Source organism: Mirounga leonina, unplaced genomic scaffold, assembly GCF_011800145.1.
Source record: "Mirounga leonina isolate KUSES-001 unplaced genomic scaffold, KU_Mleo_1.0 Mir_168, whole genome shotgun sequence".
NCBI lineage: Eukaryota > Metazoa > Chordata > Mammalia > Carnivora > Phocidae > Mirounga > Mirounga leonina.
The window spans coordinates 30,111,289-30,133,654 of record NW_023270426.1 but is presented as its reverse complement, the minus strand read 5'-3'; the positions used below and the strand labels follow the sequence as shown (position 1 = coordinate 30,133,654).

The following is a 22,366-nucleotide window of genomic DNA, read 5'->3' as shown; positions in this document are numbered from 1 at the left end:
CCTAACTGTTAAATGTGCAGGCTGAGCTCAGCACACTGGGAGATTGGGATTCAGACAGCCTGGGCAGAAATCCCAGCTCTGCCGTGTTCTACGTATGACCTCGGATAAGTTACCAACTTGTCCTGGGTCTCTGTTTCTTCAGCTGTAAAATGGGGTTAAAATAGTACCCTCCTTATTATCTGTGTGAGAATGGGATCATCTATGTAAAGTGTTTAGCACGGTACCTGCCTTGTAGCAACTAACTGAACATTTCTCAGCCAATATTCTTCTTTTTCACTATTGACTATTTTGGAATCTTTGTCAGTAGTAACAATATCATCCTTTATTAAGTTGCTTGATTGGGTTAAGCACTTTTTTTTTTAAGATTTATTTATTTATTTGAGATGGGGAGGGGCAAAGGAGAGGGAGAGAGAGAATCTCAAGCAGACTCTCAAGCAGATTTTATTTATTTTATTTATTTAAGAGACAGAGAGAGCACACAAGCCCAGGGGGCGGGGGAGGGCAGAAGGAGAGGGAGAAGCAGACTTCCCGCTGAGCAGGGAGCCCGATGCGGGACTCGATCCCAAGACCCTGGGACCATGACCTGAGCCGAAGGCAGATGCTTAACCAACTGAGCCACCCAGGCACCTCAGATGTGTGCTCTTCGTAGTGACCCTACGCAGCTTCCTGCAAATGTGAGGTCACCCCCAGTGAGAAAACCTTGGGGGTCCTGCCCTCCTGTCATGTGGCTGAGGGAGTGAAGGTTTCAGTTCAGGGAAATTCCTTTACCGACATTGGGGATGGCTACTGAGTTTTGTGTGCGTTTTTAAAAGGTTAGTTTGGTTTTGATACTTGCTTTTTTTTCCCTACTCATATAATCATTCTTAAATTGATAGCCTCTCCCAAAATTTGACGATGAAATATTCCTCTTAACTTTAAAACCTAGTCAAACTGACGGGAACAGCCCGGCTGTCGAGAAGCAAACTGGCACCACTGCAATTCAGAAGTGCTCTGAAAAGGACTTTTCTGATTTGAATATATATGTTAATAAATATATTAGTCGGTATATTAGCATTTGCATTCGTATTGGATACATATATTTGCAGAAACCAGAAGCCAGAAAAGCCAGAAAATTTAACCCCTCCCCCACCAAAGGTTCAGTTCACATTTGAGACAGAAATCCCCATGGAACAAAGTAGGTCACATTTGTCAGCACTGACTCCACAGTGCTGTCAGCCGCCCCCTCCCCCGCCCTGCCCCAACCCCAACCTGTTTTTGCTTTCCTCTCCTCTGCAGTCAGCTCAGACTTTGGCAAGCAGTCAAGAAGTGAACAAGAAAGACGCAAGTTCTCAGTATCTGACCCCTTACTGGCTGTTCAGCTGGGAGAGCTGGGAAACCAGTTTAAAAAAAAAAAAAAAAAGTTGTCTTTCTTTTCCTCGCTCCCCTCTAACGAACTGCCTCTTTCTCCTCCCCACCACGACAGAAGGAAAACAATCGAAAGCATTAGTATTCCCATGAAAAGGGGCAGTCACACAGGGTGCAGGCCCGCGCTAGGATGCTGCCAGGGGCCCAGAAGGGACCAACTCCAATTGCTCCACAGTCCCCGGGGCGGCGTGGTCAGATGGAGGGGACAGAGCCGTGATTCACAGCAGGACGCGCTGCTCGCAGACCGGTCCTTCTCCCCGCGCTCCTTGGGTTCTCCTCTCCAACGGGATGATACCTGGTGTGCAAGCCTCCTTTTAGAAATGCATAGCTTCCACGATGTGTCTCCTTCCCTGTCGGCCTTTTAAGGCCAACAGGGACCTCTTACCTAACCTGAAGTGTCTCCTTGTATTGCTTTCAGGAATTGGGGTGCTCACCCAGGACACACTATGGTGCTTCAGCCAAGTGAAAGGCACCATCGAGATTGGAGCCACAGAAGGTAGGAGAAGCTTCCTCTCCTCTTTTCCTTGCCTCCTTGGGGGTTTGTGCTGGTTCCAGATTCGAGAACATTCATCTTTGCGTCCATGAATGTAAGGTCCCACACATCCCAGAATAGCCTTCTGAGCTAGAAATAGATTTAATGATTTCTTTCGATCCTTTTATTCTTTTGAAGCTTATTTTGTTCCCACCAATGAGGCAGCACTGAAATGAACTTTCAGTGAAACAGGTTTGCATAGAGAGAAAGGCGACACTTGGCAAGTCGTATTTCGGGACTGTCGGTCTGCTCTGGAGGATTTTGAGGCCAAACGTGGCCGCACGGTCAGATGTTAATCTCTTCCTTCCGTTCTCTGTTGAAGATCACTTGCTTCTCTGTACAGGAAGCACACAGGGAGAGTGAAGAATTCAAGTCTAGTCTTATAAACTGGGTCTGCACTGAGCCCCAGGATTAGCATATAACTGCCTTTCTGGCTCTCAGGAGATTTTCCTATTCCAGGCCCTTTACTTGGGATAATGCATCCATTTCCCGCCTCCTGAAGAACTTGTTTCTCATTCTCTTAGCTTTCTTCCCTCGTAAGCCTGAGCTTGGAGACTTCCACGACTCTCCCGAAGGATGTCTGCATTTGAAAATAGCTGAATGATAGGCAACTGGAAGGAACTAGAATGGCCCTGCTGGGTGTCCTTAAAGGTTCGCTGTTCTAGTGGAATGCAGTGAGGGTACCTGAAACAGACTGTGTGGTGTTGGCAGTAGGTACAGTTAACCAGATGCGCTATAAGACAGGTCTAAAGCGAAGAGAAATGAATGAGGGAGTGAATAGTTGACAAGGTTGAAATTTAATATGGAAACTAACATGCCTAAGTGCATGTGGAATTTTGGGTCCTTCTACAGCATTTTAGTTCTGAGTAAAAATAATTTGAGTAAAAATTATTTGGAGTTATTTGGAGGAGGTGTTTTATCTGCAATTTTGCTGTAGTTTATTTTTAGAAACCCACTATAATGGTGGATACCTCCAAACCAAATGATTTATGTTAAAAGGGTGAGAGAAGGCACAGTAAAAGTAGTTAATAACTAAATCTATAAAATTACACTACTGTATAGCATCTTCTATTTTTTTTTTTAAAGATTTTATTTATTTATTTGACAGAGAGAGACACAGCGAGAGAGGGAACACAAGCAGGGGGAGTGGGAGAGGGAGAAGCAGGCTCCCCGCAGAGCAGGGAGCCCGATGTGGGACTCGATCCCAGGACCCTGGGATCATGAACTGAGCCGAAGGCAGTCGCTCAACCGACTGAGCCACCCAGGCGCCCCTAGCATCTTCTATTTTTTAGGCACACCATAAACTGGAGCTTTACAAACACTTCTCATAAAGCTCTTGGGAAGCAGACAAAACAGGCTCTGTTAGGCCCATTTTATGCTCATCGAATCCAAAATATTTCTGAGCATTTCTTTGTGGCAGCATTGTCCTAGGCCTTGGAGATGAACAAGGCAAAGGGAAAAAATGACTTACTCCCTCACTTCACGAATTTTAAGAAATCTGAAGCTCAAGTTAACCACTTGCTTCACATCTTGGCCATAATTCAAAATCTCTTGTGCTTTTTAAACCATAGAGACTTCCAGGTCCCCCAAGAGCTACTGAGTTAGAGGTTCAAGGACCAGGGTGGGACAGTGTGTTTTAATGAGCTCACCCAGATGATTCTGATGCAGTAGGCTGGCTTTGGGGACCACCAGCCTGGCTGACCTGTTCCAGGCTATCCATTATCATTAGTCTCAGACTCTGGACCTGAATCTTGTGTTTGTGACTGGCTCCCCACCAGGTACAATGATCTGGGTGGCTACGCAGGCTATAGCTCTTATCAATGGAGTATTCTGTGTGGTGAGGACTCTGCTAAGTGCTTGAGAGAAGTTAGTAAGATAATGTAGGTACGGCATTTACCATAGTCCCTGGCAGTTTGAAAGTACTCTCTATTTGTAAACTGGGATAAAAATCATTATAATTAGACCTTCATTCTAATTCAATCCTCATGAAAACCTTATGAGAGGTAGGTATTTTTAGTCCCACTTTACCTATGAGGATACCGAAGCTAAACAAACACACACGCACAAGACTAAGTTCTTTGTCAAAGGCTCCAGAGCTAATAAATGGCTCAGCTAGGTTTCAACCCAGTCTGTAGGACTGGAAAGCCTCAGCTCTTTAAACATTGTTCTGAAGACGGGTTCTTACTTAGTAGTTTGGAGTAAGGCCCAGGAATCTGCATTTTTCATGCCTGCTCTTAGATGATCGTCATGGGCACAGGGGAACCGAGGATGTGCTCACATGGTTGCTGCCCATAATGAGTAAGGGGCATACTTAAATTAACGGTTCATTGAGTCAGAATGATACTCACTACCAACTTTTGTCAGAAAAATCACGTCAAATGGTGACTAAAGCGGTAAGTATTTTTTAAGAGGAGAATCAGATTGGATACTGACACGCTGCCCCTGGTGCTAGGTTCCCTGGCCAGCATATCTTTGATGTCATTCAACCTACACTAAGAGTGCTTCAGAGACAGTTGAGTGTTTGTTGAGTGAATTTAATGAATGACTTTCACTTGATAAAAATCAAGGTTGTTCACAATCAGGTTCTTTATTTTTTAATTGGCCTGCTCTACCCAAGTTAGTTTTCTACACTGATCAAAGTCATTAAAAATTATTCGGCTTTCACGGGCACCTGGGTGGCTCAGTCGGTTAAGATGGTTAAGCATCCAACTCTTGGTTTCAGCTCAGGTAATGATCTCAAGGTCATGATCTCAGGGTCGTGAGATCAAGCCCTGTGTCGGGCTCCTTGCTCAGAGTGGAGTCTGCTTAACTCTCTCTCCCTCTGCCTCTCCCCACGCCTCTCTCTCTCTAAAATAAATAAATAAATCTTTAAAAAGATTATTCAACTTTCAACTTTCCCTTCCACTTTATGTATTCCTATTAATGACTTTTCCATTCCATTTCTACCACTTTATTTTATTTTTTAAATTTTTAAAATTTTTCATTTTTTAAATTTAAATTCAATTAATTAACATATAATGTATTATTGGTTTCAGAGGTAGAGGTCATTGATTCATCAGTCTTATATAACACACAGTGCTCATTACATCACATGTCCTCCTTAATGTCCATCACCCAGTCACCCCATTCCCCCACCCCCTCACCTCCAGCAACCTTCAGTTTGTTTCCTATGATTAAGAGTCTCTTATGGTTTGTCTCCCTCTCTGATTTCATCTTGTTTTATTTTTTCCTCTCTTCCTCTATAATCCTCTGTTTTGTTTCTTAAATTCCACATATGAGTGAGATTGTATGATCATTTTCTTTCTCTGATTGACTTATTTTGCTTAGCACAATACCCTCTAGTTCCATCCATGTCATTGCAAATGGTATGGTTTCATTTTTTATGGCTGAGTAATATTCCATTGTCATTGCTAATGGTAAGGTTTAATTTTTTATGGCTGAGTAATATTCCATTGTACATTCCATAAGATATATACCATATCTTCTTTAACCATTCATCTGTTGATGGACATCTGGGCTCTTTCCATAGTTTGGATATCGTGGACATTGCTGCTATAAACACTGGGATGCACGTACCCCTTCGGATCACTATTTGTAGCTTTGGGGTAAATACCCAGTTGCGCAATTGCTGAGTTGAAGGGTAGCTCTATTTTCAACTTTTTGAGGAACCTCCATACTGTTTTCCAGAGTGGCTGCACCAGCTTGCATTCCCACCAACAGTGTAGGAGCGTTTCCCTTTTTCTGCATCCTCGTCAACATCTGTCGTTTCTTGACTTGCTAATTTTAGCCATTCTGACCAGTGTGAAGTGGTATCTCATCGTGGTTCTGATTTGTATTTCTCTGATGCCAAGTGATGTTGAGCACTTTTTCATGTATCTGTTAGCCATATATATATGTCTTCTTTGGAGAAAAGTCTGTTCATGTCTTCTGCCCATTTCTTGGCTGGATTATTTGTTCTTTCGGTGTTGAGTTTGGTAAGTCCTTCTAGCTGGTAACCTTGGCAAAGTCACTTAATGTCTCTGTGCTTAAGTTTCTTTGTATGTGAAATGGAGTTAATACAGACTCCATTAGGATGGCAGTGAATGCTAGGTGAATAAAGTTATGTGTGCATATATACATGTATATATGTTATGTGTATTTTTATATATAATTCTATATGTATATAATATAAGTATACATATGATACATACGGTGTCTAGGTGGTTATAAGCTGCTCAGATTGCATTACCCATTAATACCGTATTATAAAAGTAGGGCTGAGGTGAAGTGACAGAAATAGAGATACATATTTTAATGCAATATTTTGGAAAACCAAAATTAATACAAAGAATTCATAATGAATAAAATATCAAAATATTACATAAAGACAGGATCAGTATTACTGATTTATTTTTCCTTTACTTCAGGTTCTAATATGGCTCAGCATGGTACTGTTATTGCTAATTTAATTAAATGTACATCTTAGGTATATGCTAATAGGCTAGAATTTTTCATATTCCAAATTATTCAGTAGGATAGTGGATAAATAATACTATGAGCCCAACACTAAACATTGAGTGAGTTTTTATTAGATCCATAGCACTGCCCTAGAAAATGAAAGAGTAATAAAGATAAATAAAATATAGTCCGAATTCTCAAGGAATGCACCGTTTACAGGGGGAGACAGGAATTGGTACATAAGAATAAGGCATTACATTAGTAAAAATAATACAAGGCAAAGTGAGCTAAAGAAGAAGTGCTTTGACTCAAGGCTAAGGTGCTTTGAGTACAAAAGAGGTAGAAATCTCATATATTTGGGATACAAAGATAGACTTAATGGGAAGAAGTCATTCAAGATAGAACCTAAACAATTTTTAAAAATACAACATTTGTTCTTTTCCTTTTCTGGAAATGTAAATGTACTAAGTGTATGTTCTCAGTCTAGAGAATTTTAAGTAAAACTAAAAAAAAGTCAGAAAACAAATTTCATTCATAATCTCACAATCCACAGATTAATATTGCTAAAGTTTGTGGTGTATTTTTTCTAGCCTCTGGACTATGTATATTCATCAGTTAATTCAGTCAACAAACAAGTGCCATGTGCCAGAAACTGTAGAAGGGACTGGTTAGTTTGTAATGAACAAAATCAATATTTTTTTTTACCAAAAGGGTCATAATGGAAATACTATTTTATTAATAGATATTTTCACTTAACAATATATGATGACCATCTTTCATATTATGAACAGTAGATATGCCCTAATTTATTTTCCTCAACTTTCAAGGTTTGTAATAACACTGCTATGAACATGCCTAATAGCCACCCTACACTTATGCAGGAAAACCTATGTGGTAGCCTGATTAAGAGCCTATGTTTTACAATAAAATACCTGGTTAAAAATTTGGCCTTGCTTCTTCTTCTTCTTTTTTTTAAAGATTTTATTTATTTATTTGAGAGAAAGAGGGCATGCACAGGGGCAGAGGTAAAGGGAGAGAGAGAGAGAGGGAGAAGCAGACTCCCCGATGAGCAGGGAGCCCGATGCGGGACTCGATCCCAGGACCCCGGGATCATGACCTGAGCTGAAGGCAGATGCTTAACCGACTGAACCACCCAGGTGCCCCTGGCCTTGCTTCTTATTGTCAAAGAGCAAGTTACCTCAAATTTTTCATTATTCCATTTCCTAATATGGAAAATTGGGATAATAAAATCTACCTGAAGAACAATTAGACTATAATTAGATATTTTAAACAACACAGCACATAGAAAATGTTCAGTAATTATGATTAGTTACTGTGATTTTTATCATTGGGATATACCTCCATTTTCTATGTGCTGTGTTATTTAAAATATCTATTTATATGATGTACAAGTAAAAAAAAAAAGGTTTTATATTGAGAGACTTGGCCAATAAAAAAAGTATAAAACTAGAAGATCATCTGAAGTTTTGATGAACACTAGGAAAGATGTAAACAGGGTGGTCTGAGAGAGTTTCTGGAGGAAACACCTCAGCACAGGGCGCCGGGGAAAGCCCCTTTGAGGAGGTGGCACCTGAGCTGCGGTCTGAAGGTGGGGAACGTGCCAGAGTTCAAAGAACCATGCCTTGGTCATTGTAGGGAGTAATAAAACAAGTACTCATATAGGCCCAGTGCTATCTAAAAGATGATGTTTTTGAAACAAAGAGGAGCGCTGAATATGACGGGAGCTGGGTGGGAGAAAACTGTGGTCTTGGGCTACCTACCAGAGAGGCAGGACAGGGCTAGATCAGGCAGGACCTTTTAGGTCACCTCACAGAGTCTGGATTTTATTCTGAGAATAATGGGATTCCTTGCCCTTGAAGGAGTTTAAGGACTAAATTGATACCATTTTAATAAATTCTTGGAATTCTATTGAGAGACAGCGTGACTTTATTAGAGTAGAGAAGGTACGGACGATGAGAAGAGATTCCAGACATATTTTGGAGGTCATGGACTGGATTTCTGGGGAGGGATATTGTAAGGAATTAAGACGGCTCCCAAGTTTTGGTCTTGAGGGACTGACTGGGTGGAGTGTGGGTACGAGTTGTGGAGCCTGGGAAACCTGGAAAGGAAACATGTTTGGGGTATGGACTAGCGCCCCCCCCCCGCCCCCCGCCGAGGTTCAATAGCTGGGTCTATGAAATAAACTGACAATAGGCAGATTAACAGGAGAAAGGGTACACAAAATTATTAATTGTTAATATTATGTACATGGAGACATCACAGGAAAAACATTATGAATATGCAGAAAGGCATTGAGATGTGAGCGTTTATATGTCATCTGAATAGGGGAAGGAAGGAGAGAGGTATGCCTCTTAGAGGAAAGTAAATGAATTTTGGGAAAGAGGAATGGGCCCTTAGAATAGCAGATGGCAGGTGTGATAGTTTGTGACCCAGTTTGTCTGGGAGTGGTGTCTCCTCTAGTCTCTCCTGGGATAAGAGTCCATCTTCCCTGGTTGATGAAACTCCCAGAGAGGATTTGTGACAGTTGAGTTCCTTTTGGAGACTCTATCTTTAGGCAAATAGGGGGAATTCTGTGAAAGCCACTCCCTACATATACTATTTTTTAAGTGCCTTTAGCTCAAAATAGTCAATATACCAAAGCAGCATATTTTAGAGCAGCATGTCCTGAACTGCCTGAGGGAGAAAAATTATGAGCTTCATTTTGCACATACTCAGCGTAAAGTGTTTATAAGACACTCAGGTGCAGATGCCAAGAAGAAAGTTGTATCCATGAGTGCGGCTCTTCAGAGCGAGAATGGGAGTTGGAGGCAGAGACTGAAATGAGGGAGGTGTCAGAACATCAGTGGTATTTGGAACCACTGTACTGGATGGCCTCACGTACGTCACACACTCGGCAAACAATTGCCAGTGGCCTCCAGCTTCCCCTGTTTTGCTGCGGCTAGGATGACTTCTAAGCCTTGTCCACTCAGTTGAGTCCTTGGAAGACGCTTACACATTGAAAGGTTTGCCATGTGTAATTCTTGTACTTGATTTGTGCCACTCACGCACTTCACGTGTGATTTCATCCCATGACATCCTCCGCTGTGTCGTCACAGGAGAACTTTCCATGGTGGAAATCGCCCACTCTGGACGTGAGACCACGTCTCATGCAAGATTCTGTGCGTGGGAAGAGATCAGAACTACCTGATAGGATTTCTGTGGCCATCTTCTTTCTGATGCTACAATTCCTCATCCCGTGGTTCTTCAGTATCTGTCGGTACAGGTCATTCCATCTTATTCATGGGAGATAACTATGGTATTTATTCTGATTTGCTCCACGGGCATAACCTTCTTCTCTTCCCCTCGCTCTGACAAGATGGCTCACGTAGAGAAATGGATGACGCATTCTATCGATTCTGTTTTCTAATGAGAGAAAAATATCAATCTGGCTGCCCCCATAAGGTGCGTTCCATACACCCTCAACTAAAAGCTGATGCTTGTGAGTGGCTTCCTTGCAAAGGGAAGTCCTCTACCTAACACATTTGCAGGGAGAGTCTGATCTTTGCCCTGAGAAATGCAGGGATTTGGGGAATGGTTTTTCGGTTTCCCTTTGGGGATTACGACTTTTTGCTATTGCCAATCAATCAATCAATCTGATTGGGTTGTCTCAAAGCAGTGTAAAGACTATGACCTTCTCATTTTATAGAGAGAAGTCAGTGACTGACAAATAACCTTTCTTAGCTGTCTGTGCAACCTACAAGGCATAGGGTGATTATGTTACACCATAGATCTTCGCTTAAGAGATAGAAGATGTAGGGGCACCTGGGTGGCTCAGATGGTTAAGCGTCTGCCTTTGGCTCAGGTCATGATCCCAGGGTCCTGGGATCGAGCCCCACATCAGGGTCCCTGCTCAGTGGGGAGCCTGCTTCTCCCTCTCCTTCTCCTGCTCCCCCTGCTATGCTCTCTCACTCTTTCTGTCAAATAAATAAAATCTTTAAAAAAAAAAATTCCTTTAAAAAAGAGATAGAAGATGGAGTCTTGCTTGCTTGCTTGCTTCTCCTGCTCCCGGAGACAGCATGTAATGGTGGCTGTGGTAAGAACTCTAGTTTCAGGAGGAAGAGCTGTTGGTTTGGGTGGAAGCTTTCTGGATCAACAAGGCCAAGCCACCAACATAAGATTATTCATCAGGCACTAATCTGAAACTGAGTTCAGCTCCCTAGTTAGTGACCTTAGGTGACTGAATGATCTTCAAACATTATTGTGCATGCAAATAATCTGGGAGGGTGTTAAAAGGCATATTCCAAGTCCTACCCCTAGAGATTCTGATTCCGAGCAGCTGGGATGGAGTCAAAGAGCTTGCAAATCGCACAGACATGCCTGATAATTCTAACATGGGTTGATCCAAAAGACACACTGAGAAATTCTATTCCTTCTTTCCTTACATGAGAGGAGAGAGAGGGAGACATCTGAGCATATTTGGAGTGCTTTTAAAGGAAACCAGAATGCCAATAAATACAAGGTTACTGTGCAGCCCAGCTCTGCCCCAGGCACGGAAGGGAATGAAAACCTCTCCTCTATGTGTCAAAAGGAAGCTTGGATCTCCTCTATGCATCTGTAGTCCACAAAGGGATTTCCTAAGTAACTTTACTTTGTGCAGGGCTCCAATCCACTAGAAGCAAAATTGGTCAGATTATGAACAAGTTACCACAAGATGAAAGCATTTTTCTCAGCTGTGAGGGAGGCTGTCTTGATGCAGAGAGCTGCAGGCTGGTGGTACTCTGAAGGCAGCTGGGGGAGAAGTGGACTCCTAGGAAGCTTGCAAGGCTCTGTGGGGGAGGGGAAGCAAGTTCTCCGCACAGGACCCAGGTCAAACATCCTGTCCTCTTTGTAAGCATTAGGTAATTAAACATGTTCCGGGCCAAGAAAGAGAAAAAGCTTTGTGGCTGATCATTTCACCCATGCCCAAATGCCAGTCACACGAAATGTGTTTAAAAAGCAAACATTTATGGAGCACTTACTATGTGTCAGGCCCTGGGCTGAGTTCAGGTAGGGCTCATCTATTCCTTTGGATAAATTACTCATCTTTTCTGGGCTATGATGTTGAGAAGCTTTGTTAATAAGTCTTCGAAAATACTATACAATGCCTGGCCATGACAGAGTAATAAAAAAGATAATTCTATTTAATCAGACTTCACTAAGCCAGATTTTATAGTAATAACTTTCAGTATATTATCCCCTTTCAGCTTTGTCACATCAATAAGATACCAGGCAACCTACCCTCATTTTACAGTAGAGGTAATTGAGGCTCGGGAAGTTTAACCACTTTTCCCGGTAACACACCTGTCTGACCTCAGTTAGTGTTCAAGAGCTCCTAGGAAAGTTGCCTGGCACCGAATAGAGGCTCAGTGAATATTTATTGAATGAATATGGACTTCAGTAAGTAATAAATGTCACCAAATGAAAAAAAAATCAGTATTACCATTAACACAACAATAATGAATGCTTTCAGGAGAATAAAATAGCTCATTCAAAATAATCCATTACAAATATACACAGCATTTTCCTGCTTTTAACATGTATGGGTCATTTATTTCTTATAACCCCCAGGGGAGATAACTAGAGTAGGTCTTATAATCCCACATTACAGAGATAAAAGAGATAGTATAGATATTACAGATAGTAGATAGGTTATTCCTCAGAGAGATGAGGAGGTTAAGGCAGATAGAGATAAATTTTAAATTGCCCAAGGTCTCATAGGGACCAGAAAGCAAACTTTTGAATCATACACAGGCGATTTTTCTACTTCTCATCTTCCACTACACAATATGGGTTGATGGCTTTGGGTGGGGGGAACTCTGTTCTAGAAGTACTGACTCTGAATTTGAAACATGGTTGACTGTCTTTAAAATGCAGGGCACTAGTTACAAGGCACTGCAAGGGAAACCCATCACTCAAGATGCTTTCAGCTGCAACAGAAAATTCATCTCAAAATACCTAGAATAGTAAAAGAATTATTTCCCTCCCCCCTTAGTTCTGCAAATATCCACAAATAGATATTTGCCTACTGTGTGCTAGGCATTCAAGGCCCTGGAGATTCAGTAGCAGAGGAGACAGACAATAGATTAATAAGTAGACTATAAAATATAAGGATATAAGTACAATAGAGGAAAATAAATCAGTAGGAGTGCAGGAATGTGGGTATTCTCTTTTAAATAGGAGGGTCAAGCCTTGGTGCAAAAAATAACATTTGACCGGTGGTGTGAAAAAGGCAAAAGATCAAGTCATGTGGATATCTGGGGTGGAGAGTTTCAGGTAGAGGTAATGGCCAATGCAAATGCCCCGAGGCAAGAGCTTCTCTGGTAAGTTCAAGGACTAGACATGCAGCTGGTGTGGCTGAAGTTGAGTGAGCAAAGGGGGAAGCTGTGACAGATGAAAGCAGAGGGGATGGCAGCTGGACTCAAGCAGGGGCCTTCCAGGTCACTGGAAAGGCCTACTCTTCTGCCTAAATGGGGCAGAGCCACTGGTTATACCACGCTCTTTCTAGCAGCAGGTCAGTATCAAATGGGTAGGGACCAAGGTCAAAAGCAAAGAGCCCATCCTGTTCAGTGGTTATGGCAGTAATCCAATTTTCCACATAAGTCCTGAGGTGGGGAACCCCCTGAGCTCATTAGTTCCCTGGCTGAAGTACAGCATGGGGGACTCAGATCTTCTCCATCTTCCTGCCTGGCTGCCCCTGGAACATCAGCTTTGTCCCAGAACAACTACTGCCCTTCTGGGTGTCACACTGAGATAGACACGACGATATCTAATGAAAGGTTGTTTGACTTAAACAAAACAAAATAGCAAGGACTATCCCCCCAGATGTCCCCAGAAAATTTCTCTAGATGTCCCCTTGGCCTCAGTGGGAGTCACATGCCTTCTGAACCGGCACTGCCACAGAGAATGGGATCAGCCTAAGTGGCTTCACAGATCAGGCTTGCATCTGAGCATGGTCTAGGACTGCCATCTCTGAGTGGAGGATACCACGAGAGAATTCCGGGTGCAGCAGGGAAGGGGGTGCCATTCCAGCTGGTCCCAACACGGTGGCCGCTATGGGAAGAAGAGGCAGATGGGGCTTCACCAATTCTCTTGCTACGACTGGGCAACGAGTGGAGGTTCATTGGCTTATTCTTTGTAGAGCATTTGGTTCAGGCAAACCCAAATGCCACTCTTCCCTAGACTGCCTTGAAGCTGGGGTCTGGGTGTGTGAGAAGATGACTTGCCTTTTGTTTTCTTTTTATGTTACTAATTAAGCCGGCTCAGCATCATTCCACTTAGTGCCTATGTTATTTGTTATTGGAATTTAAAAGCTGAGAATAAATAATTAAGCACATGGACACTGTGGGATGATTCCTGATCTTGTGCTCAAGGTTTCAAATAAGCATCAAGCCTTTTTCTTTAGCATGTTTATTTTTAATTTATTAGGTAACGCTTTTTTTTAATTGTATTTATTTATTCATGAGAGATAGAGAGGCAGAGGCAGAGGGAGAAGCAGGCTCCCCGCGGAGCAGGGAGCCCGATGCGGGACTCGATCCCAGGACCCTGGGATCATGACCTGAGCTGAAGGCAGACGCTTAACCGACTGAGCCACCCAGGCGTCCCAACGCTTTTTTTTTTTTTTTAGGAGAGTATAGCTACCTTTATAATACTATGGTTAAGGGTAAGAAAATTGAAAACTTGAATTTCAAGGGCACCTGCGTGGCTCAGTCAGTTGAGCGTCTGATTCTTGGCTTCAACTCAGGTCACGATCTCAGGGTTGTGAGATCGAGCTCTGTGTCGGGCTCCCTGTTCTGTGGGGAGTCCGCTTGAGATTCTTTCTCTCCCTCTCTCTCTACCCCTCCCCCTGCTCATGTGCTCTCTTTCTCTCTCTAAAATAAACAAATAAATCTTAAAAAAAAAAAAAGGAAAATTGGATTTCATTCAACCATTTATTCAGTAAATATGTATTGGGCACTAGGTGTTGGAAACACAGCAGAACTCAAAATCGCCAACATCTCCAGTGTTATGAAGTTCACATTCTAGTGGTGAGATGGACAATTAAACAAAGTGACAAAGACATGACATAATTTCAGATGGTGATGGGTGTTATAAAGAATATAAAATGTGGTAACATGATAGTGGCCATGTGAGGGGGTGGGCATGCTCCATTAAACTGTCATTCTGTGGAGGCTCTTCTAAAGAGGCAGCATTTGAGTTAAGACCCAAGTAATGAGTAGAAGCCAGGTTCAAAAGACTTGTTGGGATAGCACTTAAACACAGGGAACAATGAGTGCAAAGGCCCTGAGGCACAAGCAGTCTAGGCCTGACCAGAAGGTAGCCCAGAGCGCCTGGGGCAGTGAGTGGGAGAAGGGTGAAGTTGCAGTGAGAGGCAGAGGCAGGTTCCAGTGAGGCCTTGCAAGCCTTGGTAAGTAATAGGAGTTTTATTCTGGGCACAATGGGAAGCCACTAAAGGATCTCAAGCATGGGCATACCCTGATGTTTGAAGTAGTACTAGTAAAATGGACGACTGGTCATTTGACCGTCCACGTAAGCCGAGCGCATTTCACCTCAAGGGCGAACGTCAGTAACCCGACCGTTTATAGAGTGGTACTATGAAAATTCAACCTCACCTTTAAACTCAAACTTTTTTTTATTGTTCGTTTTATTAGTGCTTCCAACCTGGAGGTCTTCAGACCTCACCTCTCAGAGTGGAAAACCGCCCGTGGTCTGCGGCTCACTGTGGTGCACACATCTTTGCTAGAACCATCATAGGAAATTGTAAAATGTTAGTTCTAGTGCCCAGAAATCGATTTTCAAGGCATTGTTGAGATCATGTAAATTTGGGAGCTCATAGAACTGGCAGGGTCCTCTCACTCTGTAGCTTGGGGAACGTGGGATCTTTTTTTAAAACAATGTTACTCTTTATGTAGCATTTCCATAACTGTGTCAGCTGTTTTTTTAAGAATCATTACTACCTATTGTTTCAGGAATGATTCTCCTGATTACAATTTAAGGCAACCTTTCCCCGTATTATGGCACGAGTCATTTCTCAGTGTGTGCTTCTTCCTCTCTACCATCCATCACACTGACCAGGCAATTTCCACGCTGACAGGTCTGTACAAATGATATCCAAGCAGTAATGACTTCCAAATATTGATATTAAGTGCCTATTTCCCAAGGAAAACTGGTGTTAATTTTCTACAACTTACCATTTCACACATGCTCCAGAATTTACCTTCTTGCTCCTTATTCGTCCATGATTCGTGTAAAGTGCAGCTTCTCATCAGACGTACCTGAGAGCAAATGTATCTTAATACGTAATTTACAGCTGGCTAAAGATAAGCTGTCTCTTAAAAATACCATTAGTTAATCGCAACTTAAATTCATGAAACTAAAAAAATAATTCATAAACTTTATCCCAAAAAGAAAAAAAACCCAAACCAACAAAAACCTCCAGGTATTATTTTTAAAATACTTGCATTTCTTTTCACAGAAAGTGATACTCTGTGTCCCTAATAGAAAGCTGAGGGCATCATGAAGAACGAACTTACCATCGTTAAAAGCATGAGCCCAGTGTAATGGATACACTCGTCAAATCACTAAGTCGTACACCTGAAACTAATGTAAAATTGTGTGTCAACTCTACTCAAAAAAAAAAAGAAGAAGAAGAAGAAGAAGAAGTATAAACTCTGAACAGACTGGATTTGAGTCCCCGTGCCACCACTTTCTATGTCACTTTGAATGGGTTACATAACCTTAGTTTCATTTAACTTTACTTTTCTCCTCTGTAAAATGGGGAATATAATAGCTTCTCCTTTGTAGGTTTTTGTGAGAATAAATCAAATAATCCATGAAGAGGACAGAATAGGACACAGTAAATGCTAAGTAAATGTTAGCTATAATGCACATGAAAGCAGATTCCAAGAAAATGTTAAAAATCTGTCATCCCTGCAGCCATGAGATAATTATTTATTTTTAATCTTTCATATCTGATAAGTTTGATAGACTTGTTTCAAAATGAGTTTAAAATGGCCAGCAGATTCCCATGTTTACGAAAGGATTACTTACATATGACTGCAAACAAAAACAAGCCTCCGCCGTGGAAAGAACAGTAACCTCTGTGGAAGATTCTAGGCTTGGGTTCTATCTATGTAATGCCAAAGCAGTTAAAAGAGAATCATAGGTAATTAATTGCCCCTACATCATCCATAAACATAAACAATTAATTAATGCTCGTTACTCCTAATGAAAGTATCATTTGTCCGCATGTTCTTAATGAGCAAGTAGGTAACAATGTGGTTTAAACATGTAGATTCATAGCGTAGTGGACTTTGAAGGAAGCTGGAAGATCATTTTTCATCTCCCCGTTTTACAGAGGGAGGAAATGGGCTACAGAAAGGAAGAGGGATGCAACCAAAGCCACACGTGTCCTCTGCCACCTAAGCACTTCATGTCTCCATGGCTCAGGCTTCTATGTGATTTTACAGGGTTAGATTAGCTCTCTGATAGTTCTTCCCATTAAAAAAATACCATGAACCTGAGGCATCCAGTTGGCTTAGTCAGTTGAGCGCCGAACTCTTGATTTCGGCTCAGGTCATGATCTCGGGGTCATGAGGTCGAGCCCCATGTCGGGCTCAGCGCTCAGCGTGGAGTCTGCTTGTCCCTCTCCTTCTGCCCTTCTCCTCCATACTCTCTGTCTAAAAAAAAAAAAAGAAATCAATTAAAAAAAAATACCATCAACCTGTGCTCCCTGACCTCTGGCGACCAAATATCTGTTAGATAGATGATTCAGACTCCATTTTCTCAGCCGGTTGTTTCTTACATGTAGACACTGAACTCTGTGCTCCCTGCGAGGGGGCAGGGAGGGAGGCAGCAGCCCCTCCGAGAGCCTCTGTGGGGCCTTCTGGCCGACACGCACCAGCTCTTTTCTCAATGCTCAGTATTTGCCTCCAGATGAAGTCACCTCCCTGGCCTCCTCTGAAACCTTTCACATCAATGACTGACATGTCCCGACTTCTCATGGACAGGCAGCTTGACAAATGGGGGGAAAAAAAAGCCATGACTGGAAATGGCTTTCCAAAATTCCAAGAACAGCATTAGAACAAGGGCCATATCTATCTTGTTTGCCTAACACAGTGCCTGGCACTTACCAAAAATTTGATACACTTAACATTGAATAAAAATCGTAGCCAGCACTGAGCATATCCAGTATTCCAGGCATCAGACTCATGATGTATCAGGGACTGGCTGAGATCTCACTTCTCAGTAGAGACACCGCGACCCAGTGGTGAAGAGTACAGCCTCCAGAAATGTTAACCCAGGTTTGCATCCCAGCTATGTAACTCTTGAGTATGGCATTTCATCCATCTGTGCCTCAGTGTCCTCATTTGTAACATTATCATTGAAGCTACCTCAAGGGCTTTTGTGAGGATTAAATTAGCTAACACATATAAAGTATTTTACAACACAGCATGGATATAGTTGGCAATCAGTAAATGCTTGCTCTCTCATTGTTAGTATTGGGACCAATTTAATCATTCTATCAGTGTTGTAAAGGAGGTATTCTAATACACAGATTTGGGCTACAGAAATTGAAATTCAAAGAGCTTAAATGATTCAGTGATTCCTTCAAAGGTATTGTTGGTAACTGAAAGACTTATGATTTAAACGTAGAAGGCAAACACTCAAATGAATTAATAATGGTTATATGTGGTGGTTCAGAGGGGGCTCTGGAGTCAGGGAGTTGGATTTGAATCTTGGGTCTGTCATTTACAGATATGTGCCCTGGAGCAGGTTATCCTGAGCCTTGACATACTAAGAATAACAGATCCTATATAATAGGGATATTGCAAGACTTGAATGAGATAATAATTTTAATACTTAGGGACCTGCACTCAGCAGGAACCCATAAACATTCTTTCCTTTTTTTGTTGTTGTTGTTGTTATTAGTAGCAATGGCTGTAGTCAACTTCAGTTACTTTCTCCGAAAGCCTGCCCAAATACCTTAGAGTCATCCTTGACACCTGCCTTCCTAACTTCCCTCAATACACATGCTCATCTACCCTAAATCCTATGTCATTCTTCCTCCTAAATATTTCAAATGATCTCTTGAATTCCTTGACCACTCTCTAGCCACAATGCCGCTATCCTACGTTGGATGCCATCTTCTGTTCTCTGGATATGGAAGCAGCCTCTTTGGTTTTCTCCCATTTTCCTTCTCATCTTGACCACCTCCTTTCTATTCGTCACATTGGAGCTACGGTAGTATTCTTAGTACACGCACATGTGGCTTGCCTCCCTAAAGGTTTCAAACGGCTTCATTGTTCTTAGGGTACTCTCAGCCTGTGTCACTGCTTGCCTGCATGTCCTCTGTGCTTTGTGTTTCCTTCCACACCATAGTTCCTCACCTCCAGCACTACACACATGCTCTCCCCTTTGCCAGGAACATTGCTCACCCTCTCTTTCCCTGCAAACCCCTCCTCATCATTCAGACCTCAGCTCTGGTGTCACTTTCCCTAGCCAGCCTCCCCTAACCCCTGTCTCTAAGCTTGGTGGCCCTCCTAGGAGGTCTAGGCTGTTACCCTTCGTAGCACTTGCCAAATGCATTATAGTTTCCTTACTCCTTGTATGTTTTCTCCACTAGCTTATAAGCTCCATGAAGGCAGGGCCAGATCTGATGTGCCTACTGCAACTAGAAGTTGTGTAACTATCACTAGTGCCCGGCACAGAGTGGTACTTAACAAATATCTACTGAACAAATGCATGCATGAATTAGCACCAGCTCTCCATTCAGCAAAGGCCATGAAGACAAGAGACTCCAAGAATATTCATTTGAGTGGCAAGAGCAATGTCTCTTACTGCTGCCTTCAACTCCCTGTTTGTAGATTGGTTGATGGGATTCCTTTAAATCTAAATTATATACAATGGAATATTATGCAGCCATCAAAAAGAATGAAATCGTGCCATTTGCAGTGACATGCATGGAACTAGAGGGTATTATATTAAGCGAAATAAGTCGATCAGAGAAAGACAGATACCATATAATTTCACTCGTATGTGGAATTTATGAAACAAAACAGATGAACAGAGGGGAAGGGAAGGAAAAATAAAATAAAACAAACACAGAGAGGGAGGTAAACCATAAGAGACTCTTAACTCCAGGAAACAAAGTGAGGGTTGCTGGAGTGGAGGGGGGTCAGGGGATGGGGTAACTGGGGGATGGGCATTAAGGAGGGCACTTGATGTAATGAGCACTGGGTGTTATATTCATCAACTGATGAATCACTAAATACTACTAATTAATTAATTACTCCTAATTAATACACTATATGTTAATTAAATTGAATTTAAAAAATTATAAATAAATAAGTAAGTTTATTTATTATAGAATAGAGCTGTCATTTTCCAACATGCCAGGATCAGTGGTTGCCTAAAGACTCAGGTAAACCAAATGGCAACAACATTCTATTTTCAAATTTTCAAAAGCCCTTTTACAGATACTGTTTCATGGGATTTACACGGCAGCCGTGTGAGAGAGTGAGGTGAGGAACCGAAGACACGGAGAGTTCCAGAAGCACTTGGTTTGCTGACTGTTCATCAAATGATTATTTGCCAACACTATGTTGCCTTGTGTACAATTAACGTGGTTACGGCCCGAGCCCTGGTCTCTGAGGCAGTCTCGCTATAAAGCCAGGATTCTCCATGTGTGTGTATATGGGCGACAGCTTTGCCCCCACCCCAGGGGATATTTAGCAACATCTGGGGACATTTTTGATTGTCACCATGGAGGTGGGGAGGTGCCCCTGGCATGTCGTGGCTTGAGGCCAGGGATGCTGCTACACATCCCAGAGCGCCCAGGAGAACTCCCCCTCCCAGGGCCCACCCCCCACCTGCAGCCCCACTCCCACCCTCAGCAAAGAATTATCCAGGCCAGAACATCACTAGTGCTGACGCTGATAAACCCAGCTGACGAGCAAAACTCGGACTGAAACAGAAAGGAACGTTAAGTGTGTAACTCTCTCCAGATGCAGGAGACGGGTGAACGCATAGCCTCTCTAAAGGTCTGACATTTGAATTAAAAACTGAACTACTCTGCAGGACACACAGAAGTCTAGTGCAGGTGGCTGTATGTGCAGGGTGGTAAACCCAGGGGAGCGCCTTCGCCGAACGAGCAAGTCTTCTCTCCGTACCTCAAGAACAACAGGTCGAGCATTTTCTCCCCTGCTGCCTCTTGAAAGGTTTACTATTACGGCCTCTCAGAATCAAGGGAAAACTTGTGTTAAAGTGTTTTCTACAGAAGACATTAAACCTGATCACTCAAACCTTCTCTTTTATCTCTAAAGGGTGGCCTAAGGGTCCGAAAGCTAAGATCTTGCCACCTGGGTCCATGTGCTGGGTTACCTCAAAATCCTCTAATGTTCTCATCTGTCCAGAAGGAAATGGCACTGCCTGCTCCTGAGGATGAAGGCCAAAACAGATAGCATAGCCACAGAAAGCCGTAAAAAATGCACTCTTACTATCTTAGCATATTGATTCCTTTGCATTTGTTCATCGTTTAACTAAAGCCCAGAGATGCGCAGGAGAGCAGACAAAGCAATTCCTTTTGAGGAAATGGAAGCATATTCTGGAATGACTTTGGAATGGGTTCTTCTTCCAAAGGCTTTGAGACATTGTATAGACTGAATAATTAGGCAGTTCTTCGTCTGGCTTGGATAAGGGAGGTTGAAGTCTCCTATTTCCAAATGAGAGCTGATTAGTGTTTAGCCCAAACAGTGAAGTTGAAACCTGCTTTATAGGTTTAAAATGTGCTTTAATTCCATTAATTTAGAATAAATAGGGTAAATTGGAGTTGTGAATAACTATGTAGTAAAATTTTAAGGAAATGTAATATTATTATTTTCATGTTCATAAAGTAGCATTAAAAACCATCTTTCCTGGCATTATATAGACAAATAAACAGAAGTACTCATTATTCCCCCAAATAATTCTTGAGGTTCCCTACCATCAAACTGTTGCTCTAATTTTTAATTCCTACCAGCATGTTTTTCCCACTCACATCTCCACAGATTCAAATTCTCCCTGTCCTTCAAAACCTATCTCAGATGCTGCCACCTCCAGGAAGTCTTCGTGGAATCCAACCCAATGTCCCAATTACACGTGAGATTTTCCTAGTCTGCACTTTATCTGTTATGCTCTTATGGCCATTCTGTAATTGGTAATATATTCATATTTTTCATTGATTTCTTACCTCCTCACTAACCTTTACACTCTCTGCCTTACATATTCCTCCACCCCCATGGTCCTTGACACTGTGTCTTAGAAAAAGTAACCCTTCAGTGCATCTTGAATCTCTGGAGGCATTGATGGGTAGATGTGTGGATTTGGTTATAATTCCCCCACATAGTGATGCTAGTCATTAGCAAACCCTTTCTTTCAAATAGGGCAGAAGTAAATTTGACCAGCCTGATCAAATACCCACCAATTCCATATCAGTTGACACAGAAGTTGAGTGTCATTCTAGGTGCTCTGCTCTCTACCAGACTACCAGGGAAGAGAATGTCAAGATCATGTAGCCTGGAAAACAGCACAGCATCCAGACAGTGTGGGGGTAGGAGTGAGACGTCTACACTGTGAACCTAGTCTCTCCATTTGTTCACACTTGGCAAGTTATTTAACGTCTCTGTGCAAATTTCCTCATGTATAAACAAATAAAATAATAACATTTACTTGATTCTAAGTTTTTCAAGAGGATTAAATGAGGGCGCCTGGGTGGCTCAGTTGGTTAAGCGTCTGCCTTCGGCTCAGGTCATGATCCCAGGGTCCTGGGTTGGAGTCCCGCATCAGGCTCCCTGCTCAGCGGAGAGTCTGCTTCTTCCTCTACCCTCCCCCTGCTCATGATCTCTCTCTATCTCTCTTTCACTGTCTCTCAAATAAATAAATAAATAAATAAATAAATAAATAAATAAATAAATAAAT

General features: G+C 42.2%; 1 protein-coding gene across 1 annotated transcript in view; it reads left to right on the top strand.

Moving 5' to 3' along the window:
* The first annotated feature begins 1,569 nt into the window (after nt 1-1,569).
* Nucleotides 1,570-22,366, top strand: part of PPP2R2B (protein phosphatase 2 regulatory subunit Bbeta) — a 448,022-nt gene continuing 427,225 nt past the window's right edge. Inside the window, exons 1-2 of the mRNA XM_035014406.1 lie at nt 1,570-1,702; nt 1,823-1,900. Of these exons, the coding sequence (XP_034870297.1) occupies nt 1,851-1,900 (50 nt within the window). The 5' untranslated portion in view covers nt 1,570-1,702; nt 1,823-1,850. The remainder of the gene's footprint in view (nt 1,703-1,822; nt 1,901-22,366) is intronic.